Source organism: Electrona antarctica (genome assembly GCF_951216825.1).
Source record: "Electrona antarctica genome assembly, chromosome: 12".
Taxonomy (NCBI): Eukaryota; Metazoa; Chordata; class Actinopteri; order Myctophiformes; family Myctophidae; genus Electrona; species Electrona antarctica.
Genome location: NC_136793.1, coordinates 49,972,524 through 49,986,376, shown reverse-complemented (window position 1 = coordinate 49,986,376; position 13,853 = coordinate 49,972,524). Strand labels below are relative to the sequence as shown.

The window sequence follows — 13,853 nt, the reverse complement described above, 5'->3', positions numbered from 1 at the left end:
TGCAGATTGGTTGCATTTGTACACTGTCAGGGTTACAAATGGATAGAGCATTAGAGGACTGTGGATTGGTGTCATTTGGCCGTTAACAAAGGATGGCCCGTGCCTAGCCTTCATTTAGTGTTGGGAATGGACTTGGCACTGTTGCGTTATTTCCTAAAACATCTGTTAGGCTACTTTAACATGAGAGATTCAATTGCCCATGTTAATTCGAATTGGTCACCGGTGATGAGGGGTGACAGTGAGCAGAAGGCAGCCAGACATTTGGACAGTGCATGGCGTTCATTCGCGTAAACCTCAAGGTAGTGGTACACTACTGTACGTCCGTAAGAGTGTCGCTGCAGTGTTGCCAGGAGAATATTAATGGCGCTCATAAGACACTGTTTTGTTGGCATTTGAAAGACTTGAAGTGAAAACGGGGAGGGCAGGCTGTGCAAAAAACAAAGGGAAATTGAATGAAGGGAGACCCAGTGGTATTCAAAAGAAGGGGGGAAAACGAACTTTGAACAAATTGTCTTTAGGAACCCAATGAATTCAATTTCTGTTGCGGCCTTGGACCTATACTAAAGCAGGGGTTTTCAACTGATTCTGAACGAGGGACCACCACCCTGACTTAGAATCAACCTGGGGACCAGTGTTGTGTTGGGTGGGGATATGGGCTAAGATTGGTGCATTTGTAACACTTGCTATGCATCCCATGTGTATATACAATATACATACCACTGTTTCTCAACCATTGACTACTACGAATTTCCTAATAATAATGACTCAACCAGAGAATCCGGTACACTTCCTCCTCTTGAGATTCTAACTCCCTTTTCTGTTGAATTTCTTGACCTCCGAAGTCATTCAATTCACGGTCTCAACTAGTGGAAAGAAAATGATACAAATCAACAAATTACTAAATGTATGGTCAGGGACTACAGGCAATACCTCCATGGACCACAAGTGGTCCACGGACCACCTGTTGAAAACCCCTGTACTAAAGAAAGAAGCACAACTGTTTACTCCCCACAAATCCACTTAAAGTTCCTTTATTATACCCAGTGAACATGAAGTCATCCTTATAAACAGACTCAGAGTAGCACAGGGTTTGGCACAATCTGCACATTCTTATCCAGTATTGATTTTCCAATCCACGAAGCAAAGAACCCCTTTCGGAATCTTGCTGTGCACAGAGCTATATCCTACAATTCGGTAAAGCCCTTTTTACTCGGATAAGTTCCAGTTTTTCTTTTCTTTTTTCTTTATCATTAGGGACCGGGCAGAACTGCTTCCAGTCCCTCTAGTATTTATTTTTCTTCTTATTCTTCTGCCAGGAAATCTGCCTTGCATGAAAATAAGTTTGCACAGGTCTATAGTGCTATATGCCCCGTCTGCGCAGCGGCAATCATTCTATTCACCTTTACTTTCAACTTGCATGGTGCTAAGCTTTCCCATTTCCTTGTCTTTAACCTTGAGCACAGAGAATAGCTTTCTCATTACGGTTTCTCGGTGGCGCATTGAAAATGTATATAGCTTTATTTGAATCTCATCAACGCAGAGAGCCACAGTATGGAGTATGCCCCAATGGTGAAGTGCATTACGAAGAGGCTTTTGAATCTTACATATCTGCCATTTAATAAACTGTATTGTGTTGTGGGAGTGAAAATCTCGTAGCAAGGTTCTCTAAGCCTCTGGACCTTGACGAAAACTCAACCAATCCAACCCGGGGAAAGAACTACTTATGAAGATAACAATGGGCCTCATGCACCAACCGTTCTTAAGAAGTTCTTAAGAGGAAATTTGTTCTTAGACCCACTTAGGAAGTTTTTAAGAAGGTTTTGGGATCCCTCAATGTTTTCTTAGCTGTGATTTGTTCATAGGTAAGAACCGAATCTACGCACACTGTGGAGCACTCTTAGGGTGCCTTTTTTGTTCTTAAGTGCAATCCTAAAACATAAAGGAAAAACAGCACCCTCTGCATGATGCTCAAAGTTTGGTCTGAGGACCTCAAGGGGTCCTTGAGGAAGTTCCAGGCAGTCCACAGCAAAATATTTTTTTACCACTTTAATCCCATTTTATACTTTGAAAATAGCCAATCTGCAAGCTCACAACGTGTCCCATCACTGCCCATTTTGAACTTGTAGATCAGCTATTTTCAAAACATTTTGATAAATATGTTTTATTTTCAGATGGGGGTCTGCAGAATATATGCCAATTTGGGGGTCCTTGACATGAAAATGTTTGAGAACCACTGCTTTAGAGTTTTCAATTGGCCTGAAAATTACAATCCAACCCAAACAGACCAGTTGAGTTGAAGCCAAGCATCTGACTGGACTTCTCTTAGGAATTGACTTAGGAGTTGTAAGAGGAAAAGTTAGGAACTTATTGGCGCATGATGCCCAATGACGGAACTCCCTAAAAGCAAACAAATTGTGTACAGACTGATGCCTGGGGCGCTTTGTACCAGTGCTTCATTCAGCTAGCTCCACGATAAGCTCTCAGCCATTGCCATGTGTGGGTTGAGAGAAATGCCAAGACCATTGTAGATGGTGTGTGTGTTGCTAATCTATTGAGTTATCACTCTTTCTATTTTCCTCTCTCTCCATCTCTCTTTTTATTTTGTCCCTTTTATGTGTCTTTCTATAATTTATCGATATCTCCACCTTGCCTTCCTCCACCTATAACTGATCCTTCCGTCCGGCGGTCACCCATTGATCTACCCATATATCCATCCATCCATGTATCCATCAATCCATGCGTCCGTCTGTCCGTCCGTCCATCCAGCCAGCCAGCGGCTTCGGATGTTATCAGATGATTTATTCTCCGTCATCAGCCCTTATCAAGACCATGCAATGGAGCCAGTATGGACCTTTCCACATACTGACATGTTGTCAGCCACTGTCCGACTATTACTAACCCTAACCTCATATCAGTCTTAACCGGCCCACGTAAGTCCCCTAACCTCATATCAGTCTTAACCGGCCCACGTAAGTCCCCTAACCTCATATCAGTCTTAACCGGCCCACGTAAGTCCCCTAACCTCATATCAGTCTTAACCGTGTTTGTGTGTGTGTGTGTGTGTGTGTGTGTGTGTGCGTGCGTGCGTGCGTGCGTGCGTGCGTGCGTGCGTGCGTGCGTGCGCGTGCGTGCGTGCGTGCGCGTGTGTGTGTGTCTCTCTGCAGCCGTTGACGTGTCGAGGCGTGGGTCCGCCAGGCAGCCAGGTGTTTCTGGAGGACCAGGCCTACTTACTGCTGACGGAGCCAGAGCGACAGACCCTGGTCTACTACCTCCAGGAGTACCATGAGGGACACATAGGAGTGGAACCCCTGACCATGGCCCTGTTTGAGCTCTTCAATACGCATGCCAAGGTATATACCCACCTACTGAAGTGCAAGATGCCTTGAGCTTGCGCTGAAACTACAGGTCTGGGAAGGCCCGCGGGGCGGGGGTCGCGAGACATGGCCAATGCATTTCCGGGGGTCCCCAGCCAAAAACGTGGAGAACCCCTGCTGTAGTCCAGACTCCGCACAAATGAAATGGAAATGCAATTTCAAGGGGGATTGTATTTTCTCCTTTGTCTACAACAACTTCATCAATGGCATTAGTTTGACGTTTATACAATCTTTGATCTCTCTTTTTTTTTACGTCAGGAGTGGATAGAGAGAGTGGATCATAATATAATAATCATGTGGGATCTAAATGGTAAATGGTAAATGGTGCATTTATATAGCGCCTTTATCCTTTACATAGATGTGCATTACATTCACCCATTCACACACACATTCATACACTGATGGCGGCGGAAACCATGCAAGGTACCAACCAGCACATCAGGAGCAATTAGGGATTGAGAGCCCTATTAAGCAAGACGAAAAACCCATGCGGTAATACAGATTTCGCCCTCGCTCTGCGCCTTTTCGTATTATGGAAGCCGTGGTGAGCGCTCACTCATATGGAATACCACGTTCCTGCATAATTTAGCATTGGGGGAGTGTCCATATGTTAATTATTTTCGCTTTGCGCTAATTTGCTATTAAGCCCCTTGACCTAAAAACACTCAGCGCATACCGATTCCGCCTGGGTCTGACCACGTCTTAAAAGCAAAAAGCACTGTTTCATTTTACACTTGAGCGGCTCTGGAGTGCTGCTGGAGTGTTGCCATGTCTGTTTATTATAAGCGGCTTCTTTTTCTGCAAAGTTGCTTGTAAATATTGGTAGTTGTGGTTGCTTTTCTTGTTTCTAAAGGGCTTATTTGGGCTTTTCTCCTAATGTTGTTTAAACCAGTGATCCTCACACAGCGACATTCCCATGTCAAGGACCCCCAGATGAATGCATTTGCCCAACTAAGCCAGTGACCCCCATGACAGATTTGTGTTTTTAAATGTTTCAATAAATTTTTTCAAAAATATTCTTATTGTCACTTTTTTCAAAGATTACTTTTGAAAATAGCAGATCTACCAGCTCACAATGCATCACATTCATTCATTAAAACAATGAACTCTGACTGCAGGGGGATATATATTTATAATGATCATTATAACAATGTGCAAGAAAATATGTAAAAAGAAGGAAGAACTTTATATTTGTGGACAAGCAAAATATGCTGGAAATTTTAATGTGGTGTCATTAAAAGGAATCTTGATATGGCAGACTCACTATCTAGAAAATAAAAACATGGCACTTCATTTAAAATAGGTTGTAGACCCCTGTTATATGCGATTCTTTTGGGAGTATGTTTATAGACCTATTTACTTGTTTCTATGAGACATGGCAACAGCGAGCTTTCTGGCTTTCTCGTGAGAAAGAATTCTCGAGATTATAAAGGGTCATATATCGCTCATTTCTAAACCTTTTAAAAAAATTAAAACATCTCCATAATCACTGGGAGGTTTGCTTTCATACGCTGTATCACACCCCACTCAATTCTTCTTCAATAAAATGCTACGAGCGAAGACCATAACATTGGGGCCGCAGCAATACGCATGGCGCACGTATGGCATTTCAACTCATTCCTTCGTCGTGACTTGAATGAAATAAAATAAAATAAACGTTATTTTACTGGTGTTTTTCAATAGAAACAAATAAAGAGCGTGTGTGCAACAGTCAGTGCATATACGTGCATGCACTATAGGCTATATTTCCTCCTTGTCGGGATGGTGAGCTGAGCTCTTCACAGCCCGTTTGTCTTTCATATTATTCTTATAATATTTGATATTATAAACACTCATGGTTCTCTCATTTCTCAGCCGTTTTTTAAAATCCCCACATTCCTTAGGAATCTTGCTTTCATTCGCTGTATGGTATATGGTTCTATTTGTATCGAATTAAACAATATCAAACGAACTTGTATGTTCGGGGGTTAGACGATTCTGGGAACATTACGCATGGATTGCCAATTTGCCAGCCAATGCTGCGTATCTACTCGCAGTTCCATTCCGATCTGAAAGGTATAGGTAGGTGCCATTTCAAAGGCTTAGTTATTCATTTATGAATCAAATGAACTAGAATAAAGATTTTTACAGCTGTTTTTCATGCTTAGAACAGAAACAAATGAAGTGATGATGTGCGTATATCTCTCTCCCTTAGCATATGGCTGCGCCGCTGTAATGACTTTCCAATGAACACTTAACAAAATAGAGACATAGGCCTACAAGCTATGCACATCATGGCTGTGACAGCTTGTGGATCTGTTCTTTTGAGGCATAAAGGTGACAGCATGCAGTGCAATAGGAATAATTAACCCAAATGTGACAAAGTCATGTCATGTCTATGGTGCCAGTCTGCAGAAATGTAATACCACTTGCCGAAAAGGGCGCATTCCATGAGGACATCAGCTGGTGTCGTAAAGAGAATAGTACGGACATGTTCATTGGGTAAGCCTCAAAACTCCCTGAAACACTCCCATGACTAATTCAAGGCCGTTTTGCTCACACCACGGGGTGTCGAAAGCGCTTCTTACCTGGCCCATAATTGTAATATGACATTGCACCCGCCCCCACGTCTTAAAAACTGTAAAATTATATGTAATTAGATTCCACTTGCTTAATAGGGCCCTCAGTGTCTTGCTCAAGGACACTTCGACACTAACTCTGGGGGAGCCCGGGTTCGAACTGGCGACCTTGCGGTTACCATCTGGAAACTCTACCCCTGAGCCACCGCCGCCCCTATCTAAAGGTCAGAGGTCCTTTGATGAATGACTGGGCTTCCGTTCTTGGCCGTTTCCCATGACCCTCTACCATATTGCCGAAGTTTGTGGAAAGCGACAGTTTTTCACACTTTTAGACCATATCCGTGGTCATCATATGGGCATACCTAACAATGGATGCCAAAACAATGGGCAAATTCTCATTTCTGTGTGTTTTTATATCAAAAGTCCATAAGAATATTTTTTAATTACTTCCTGAAAACGTAAACGAGATACACATCAATAAAAGCCAATAAAAATGAAGCTCACCAGTTTGATTCCCGTGCTTCCAGACAGTGTATTACTTGTTTTAAACTTAATCCTCACGCTAAAATATGTATATAGGTTGTGTATAGGTTGGAAATAATCCGCTGGCTTTTCCCCACGTCTCCCTGTCACTTTGTTTACAAACGAAATTCAGGTGCAGGAAGTCACATACTTTGACACCCCATAGCCTGGAGGGACGCGACGCTCGGATAGGTTCAGAAACTTCAGAGCCAGCGTTTCAAGCTGAAACTTCAAAATAAAATGCCCACCATTTCCGTTTCCCTACTACACCTTTAATAAACAAGTGTAATGGAGCCCTTTTCTGAACGGTTTCATCGGAAGTGTAACGTTAGCTCAGTGCTGTTGGCCAACCTTGCACAGATCCACTGAACAATTTAGCACTATTTTTAACCAAGCTACTTCTACCACCAAGTGTCTTCGAGCGCCCCCCACCCCCCCCACACACACACCCACCCCCCCCCCCCCCCCACACCCACACACACACACACACACACACACACACACACACACACACACACACACACACACACTGTGAACACGAAGTGAAAGTGGCCGCCATGTAAATACACGGTCAATTAAGAAGACACATCAAAAGAACAATGAAAAGAACGGCAAACCACTGAGGAAAAGTGGATGTGGGTTGGAGAGAGAGTGGTGTAAAAAGTGCTCGTGTGCAGCTGCAGCCGAGCAGAGCAGCATGTGGGATGGAATCACTCTGTCTCTCAGTGGGCTTAATCCACCTCAAAGTAAATCTGCCTACCCAGCTGGGAAATCACTTTCCTCTGTTCTCCCTCTAAACTACCTCTTTGGTCCTATATACGTTCTACTTCAAAGTGACTGCCGTGGCAATCAATGCAAAAAGTCCTCCTTCGTGAATGTATTATCCTATCCTATTAATGCATAACAAATACTATACTGTACATGTGTAAGGCCCCATTTAGACTGCAGTCAATCCAGTCAAATTTGATTAAAATCTGATTTATTTCTCAAATCCGATCTTTTGGCCCCGAACCGTTCACACGTGCATTTGCAAGTGACCGAGTGCCGCGCTACGAGCTCGTAGGTCTGCTATTTTTGAAAAATCGTGAAAATGTGGCGCACATCTTTGAATATATTTTCCTTCAGAGTGAGCGTTTTTAACTCAAAAACCCTGGAACAACATATTTTCAGATGGGGGTCGGCGGGCCAATTCAATATATTTTTGCGGGTCCTTGACATGAAAATGTTTGAGCACCACTGACATAGAAACATAGGCTTTTCCGAAAACTGTCAGGATTTAGAAGGCATTTGTAGAATCGTCCTCGGGTCTAAATGGATTTTAAGTACATGTACAGTTACTTTACACCACTGGGTGTATATACTATAGGGTCCATCCCGGGTCCTGCCAGGGCTTGTCACAACAAGGCGTGGCTGCTTCGCTGAGTCCTGTGCATGTGCTTCTCCTTCTCCTTGCAGTTGTCCCTGGTGTCCGAGGTGAGAAGTCTGGTGGCTCCCCAGGACCTGGAGCTGTACGATGGGCTGGTGCTGCACCGCGAGAGAGAGGCCCACAAGGTCTGGCAGCATCAGGGAGGAGGAGGAGGAGGCCCGGGGGTCCCCCCGCATCCACAGAGCCACTGCATCCACCAGGCCGCCACTGGACACAACAGCCCCTCCAAGGTACTGCTACAGTGTATATATATAGACATCTACCTCCAGGAAGTAGAATCAGTAGAAGAAAATGTGCATTCTTAGCAACTTTTAAATGCAATGCTGTGGTGCAGCCGTGTCATACAGGTATCTATTATTGCCTTCGTTAAAAATGGTGTGTGTGTGTGTGTGTGTGTGTGTGTGTGTGTGTGTGTGTGTGTGTGTGTGTGTGTGTGCGCGTGCGTCGGACACACAATATCCATGGAGAAACAACAACACGGACGTGTAGCGTTAGACGTGAGCGCACCGCAGGCGAACAAGCTTCTAGTTCATCTCATTTGCAGTGAATTGATCTTAACAATTCTACTGGTTTGCCGACGTATATATATACACATTTAGTGTGATTACTCTGTGTAATGCATGGTTATGCATTACACATAGTAATCACACTAAATGTGTATATAAATGTGTATATATATACGTGGGAATATGGCCCCTTGATACTATTTTTCTCAGTTGAAATATGTCCTGATTTGCCAATTGATTTAACCCATTTTGGGCGGGAACCCCTTTTGGTGTTTTAAGCATTATGTTATACTTTAGCTATTGAAAAACAGCAGATCTACAAGCTCATAGCCGAGCTTAATGCATTGACTGGGTCCAACTGTGTGTGCGTGTGCGTGTGCGCGTGCGTGCGTGCGTGCGTGCGTGCGTGCGTGCACACACACGAACGGACGGCAAAACATACTCTCTCCCGAGTGCCGCACTACGAGCTGGTAGGTCTGCTATTTTTGAAAAATCGTGAAAATGTAGTGCAAACCTTTGAATATATATTCTTTCAGAGCCAACATTAACTCAAATCTTTGCTTCATGGGCTGTGCCTGGAACAACATGATTTCAGATGGGGGTCGGCGGCCAAATACAGATAATTCTGGGGGTCCTTGACATTAAATAGTTTGAGAACCACTGATTATAGGGTTTTTCAGAAAACTGATTTAGAAGACATTTTCTAGTCTCGGTGGAAATGGGTTAAAGCCCTTTCAAGTGTGGGATTGGATGAGACAGCGCGTAGTAAAATTTCACGGGCAATGTAGCACTGATGAGCAGAACAATTGGATTCCCCTCCCAGCAGGCAGAGGGAAAATGCTGAATTTGTTTTGCGCCTAGCCAGTGGCCATTGGACAAGGATTACATGTGAGTGCATGCTACAGTACCAGTCTTCTCGCAAGGCCAGCCCTTTAGCCAATAGTGGACAAAGTACACAACCCCATTACTTGAATCAAAGTCTAGACACTCCTGGACAAATATTACTTCACTACAATAAGTGAAAGTGTCTCAGTCAATATTTTACCCAAGTTAAAATACTGTAATAAAGTACTTGCTTTATAGTGTTGTAGTCAAATCCACCTGAAGCGAGTTCAAGTCGAGGCCAAGACTGACGGGAGGCGAGACTGAGACCAGATTTTATTTTCCACATTTGAGAGGTACAGAAAACACGAGAGCAGGAAGGCGTGTCAGCTGCGCTCCGTTACATAACAAGGTGGCTTGTCTATAAGCGCTAGACGGCCATCTTATAACGTTAATGTGAATGGGCTCCTCGTAATATGGATATAATAGAATTATTCCTTTGCATTGTATAGCGACTCGTGACTCGAGTGGACTCGGTGGGGGAAGAGCCCCGAGTCCCTTGGTCCGAGACAAGTCCAAGTCAAATTAAGGGCCAGAGCTGTCTCGTCTGGAGACGAGACAGAGTAAATGAAATGACACAGTGCCGGAGTACAGAGTTGTGGGTTGACCTCCCAACTGTCGCGCTTTACAAAGCTGTATCGTCCAGCTGTAATGTACTGAAAGCGGACGAAAGGTCAATGCTTGCAATCAATCAGTATATATATATATATATTTTAAAACATGCACGTGTCGGTGTTATTCCCCCTCCCAATGACACCGTCCAGACCTGTTTTTTTCCCCTCCTTTCCACTCCTCCATCATAGCTATAGCGATAGCTCTCCGGCCGCGGCGCCAGTCTCTCATAAAAGATCTGTGCCTTCCGCTGTGGCCACTTAGCAGCTGTACTGTACTGCAGAGTAGTATCGATGTTTCACTGTGGAACGCATCAGTCCAGCGAGACCTCATTCTGCCATGCAGGTCCTGACCGAGCCAGCGCTCTGAACCCACTGTCTGTCTGTCTGCGGCAGTATGTCTGTCTGTCTGACCCGCACACAAAGTGCTCACATGTTTTACTTTAACCCATTTTGACCTGAGATCCGATTCTAAAAATGTCTTCTACATCCTGACAGTTTTCTGAAAAAGCTATGTTTCTGTGTCAGTCGTTCTTTCGATTTTTCAAAAATAGCAGACCTACAAGCTCGTAGCGCGCCACTCGGTGGCGCGCTATGAGCTTGTAGATCTGCTATTTTTCAATAGCTAAAGCATAACATAATGCTAACACCAAAAGGGGTTCCCGCCCCAAAATGGGTTAAGTAAAAGTATTCAAAATTTTAAAAATTACTTGAGTAAAAGTACAAAGGTATTGGCATCAATATGTACTTAATGAAAGTACCAGAGGTAGAAAGTACTCACTGTGCAGAATGTCCCTTTTCACAAGTTTCAAAGGTATAAAAAAACCTATTTGAAAATCGCAGATCTACAAACTCACAATGCATCGCGACGCATTGTGAGCTTGTAGATCGGCTATTTTCAAATAGTTTTTTTCCAAAATGTATATGGGGCTGAAGTTGTTAATTTTAAGTTTTGTAATAATAATCAAAATCTACAAAGTAACTATAGTAAATAATGTTTTCAAATCATTGTAGTGGCGTAAAAGTGCAACATTTGCGTCTGAGATGTAGTGGAGTATAGTTCAGTAGAAGTGCTGAAAATTGGAAATACTCCAGTAAGGTAAAAGTACGTCAAAATTGTACTTAAGTACAGTACTTAGTAAATGTAGCAAATGTACTTAGTTACTTTCCACCACTGCTGTAAACAAAAGCCAAATGTTTACAACGTCTCAGAGGTGAATTCAAAGTATCTTATTAGTTGTTAATGCCTTGGCATCAATTCTTTCAAAGTTTGCTTCGTCACGGTCTCATGCTTTTTGCTGCTTATCCGTTAAAGGTTATACCGCTGCTGTGTGCTGACTGCCACGACACATCCCAGTGCCTTGTCTAATTGTCTGTGTTGACACATTCATTACCGTGGTTGTGAAATTACAACCCCAGCAAATAGCTAATTGGAGTTAATTGACAGTCCCTTAGTTACGGCTCAGTGAGTGCCCATAATACGGTGCGTTGCGGTTGCGGGGACAGGATGTTCCAACAGCACACTGGCGTCAAAAAAAGATGAATACCGTCTTCCTTTACCGACTGGCTGCTCTGAAACTGATTAGAACAGGACAAAGCTCCTGTCCTCTAACTGTTTCGTCTGCTGGTTCCTTTTGCTTTTTCAGATATTTAGACATTTATGTGATGCTGTGGTAAGGAGATTGTGTCTTCATTGTTCAAGGAAGGACACATTGCTGCAGTGAACCTAGGACCTTTATTGTTTTATTGTCTCCACCAGGCCGAAGGCATGGGGAGAGAGTATGTTTTGCCGTCCGTTCGTGTGTGTGCACCACGCACGCACGCACGCACGCACGCACGCACGCACGCACGCACGCACGCACACACACACGCACACACACACACACACAGTTGGACACATGCAGTCAATGCATTAAGCTCGGCTATGGTGGCTAACAACAACGTTTGCCCGATGATTAGTCACTCTTGTGGTGTTTTCCCCTCTCCCCCTTCCATAAGGATATGTCCGCGTCGGTCGGAGATATTAAGTAATTAAATGACCGCGTGGTTGTTTCTGTTTGACACTGACAGACAGATGGAGCAGCAGGTAGGAAACGGATCGTAGTACTGCAGTATGAATCGGCCCGTAATGTAGAGAGAGAGAGAGAGAGAGAGAGAGAGAGAGAGTCACACTCTGAGGAGGCAGCGGCAGTGAGAGGAATGCGGTGAAACGTTATGTTAGTCCATTATCTATTTTATCCCCACACAGCCGAAAGCCATACAACAGCTTGTAGTCCAAAATGTAGTCCTCAAACCATGTGACTTCCATTGGAAATGCATTGGGGCGGCCATGACACTACACAACATTCATACAACAAGCATGCAGCAATGCTGCAAAGGTCTGAGTGAGGCCTTACAGTAATAACCTCCTCTTGTCTTTTTCAGAATGATATCTCAGCTGGAGGCAGAATAGCAGAGGACCTAGAGGAAAGCACCAATGCTCTGCAAAATGTTACAGTGGTATGCATCAATGTTATACAGCAGATATACAGTACATGTGAAATGAAATGAAATGATTACTATATTTACCCAGGGTATTTGGGCTAAGCTCAAGAACTTGTTTCCAGCCAGGCCCTGCTCATAGAACATTTCATCGTAGTGGTTCAATGCCTTGTTCAAGGGCACTTTGGCGGTGGTAATTTTAACGTGTCGGACCGCTGATTCGAACTGGCGACCTTCCGGTATCAAGACCGCTCCGCAATCCGTTCGGCCACCGCTGCCACAATGTTACAGTGGTATGCATCAATATCATACAGCAGATATACAGTAAAGGCAGTGGTGGAAAAAGTACTCGGGCCTTTCTCGGCCCCACCTCTCTCCGTCTTTTAGGATCCAAGATGGCCGCAGCACCAGGAGGGGGTGGCCTTACTGGGCTGCGTTCACAAATTCAAGACACCTGTCTTGCGTTTGTCTTGTGTCTGTGTTTAATAGCCACTCCAATGCATTTCCAATGGAAGCCCATATGGTTTGACCAAGTGAGGTGTCAGACACAAGGCAAGTGTCTTGAATGCAGCCCAGTAAGGTCATAATGTCGACCCCGCCCGCTCACCTCTGCCCCACCCCCTCCTGGTGCTGCGGCCATCTTGGATCCTAAAACACAGGGAGAGAGGTGGGGCCGAGAAAGGCCCTTAAGTACAAGTACCAATACTGCAATTTAGAAGTACTTTGTTACAAGTAAAAGTACGGAATTGAAAATGTACTTGAGAAAAAGTACACAAGTATCGGCATCAAAATGTACTAAAAGTAAAAGTATTCATATTGCAGAATGTGCCATTTCACAAGTTCAAAATGTGTAGAAAATCTATTGAAAATAGCCGATCTACAAGCTCACAATGCATTGCGTTGCGACGCATTGTGAGCTTGTAGATCGGCTATTTTCAAATGGCCGAAATGTATAGGTTTGAAAGTGGTTAATGTATGTTTTCTAATCAAAATTAAAATCGCCAAAGTAACTAGTAACTAAAGTTTTCAAATAATCGTAGTGGAGTAAAAGTACAAATTTTGTCTTTGAGATGTAGTGGAATAGAAGTAAAAGTACTGGAAATTGGAATTACTCAAGTAAAGTACAAATACCTCAAAATTGTACTTAAGTACAGTACTTAGTAAAAGTACTTAGTTACTTTCAAGGTCATACTATACTCCAAAACCAATGCTTACGCACACATAGTTTATATTCAAAATGTGATGATATGCAACATTTGAAAAACTCAAAATAGAGTTAATTTGTGCAGGATAATAATTTCATTTTGTAAAGTATATTTAGTCCTTGGTTAACAGTCTTGAAATTCTATGTTTAAGATATATTGAATCATATCGGTTGAATTTAAAATATAGTTTTGGTCTATATAAATATTATTTTCTCTGCTGTCGCTGTCGGGAAAGAAACCACCTAACCCCAAAATGTAAAATGTTCGGGAAATGAAAAAGAAAACCCT

General features: G+C 43.4%; 1 protein-coding gene across 2 annotated transcripts in view; it reads left to right on the top strand.

Moving 5' to 3' along the window:
* Positions 1 to 13,853, top strand: part of LOC306934687 (whirlin-like) — a 131,158-nt gene that overhangs the window by 100,649 nt on the left and 16,656 nt on the right. For both annotated transcript variants that reach the window (XM_079517370.1, XM_079517369.1), the window contains exons 7-9: positions 3,165 to 3,350; positions 7,910 to 8,110; positions 12,304 to 12,378. In XM_079517370.1, coding sequence (XP_079373496.1) covers positions 3,165 to 3,350; positions 7,910 to 8,110; positions 12,304 to 12,378 — 462 coding nt within the window. The remainder of the gene's footprint in view (positions 1 to 3,164; positions 3,351 to 7,909; positions 8,111 to 12,303; positions 12,379 to 13,853) is intronic.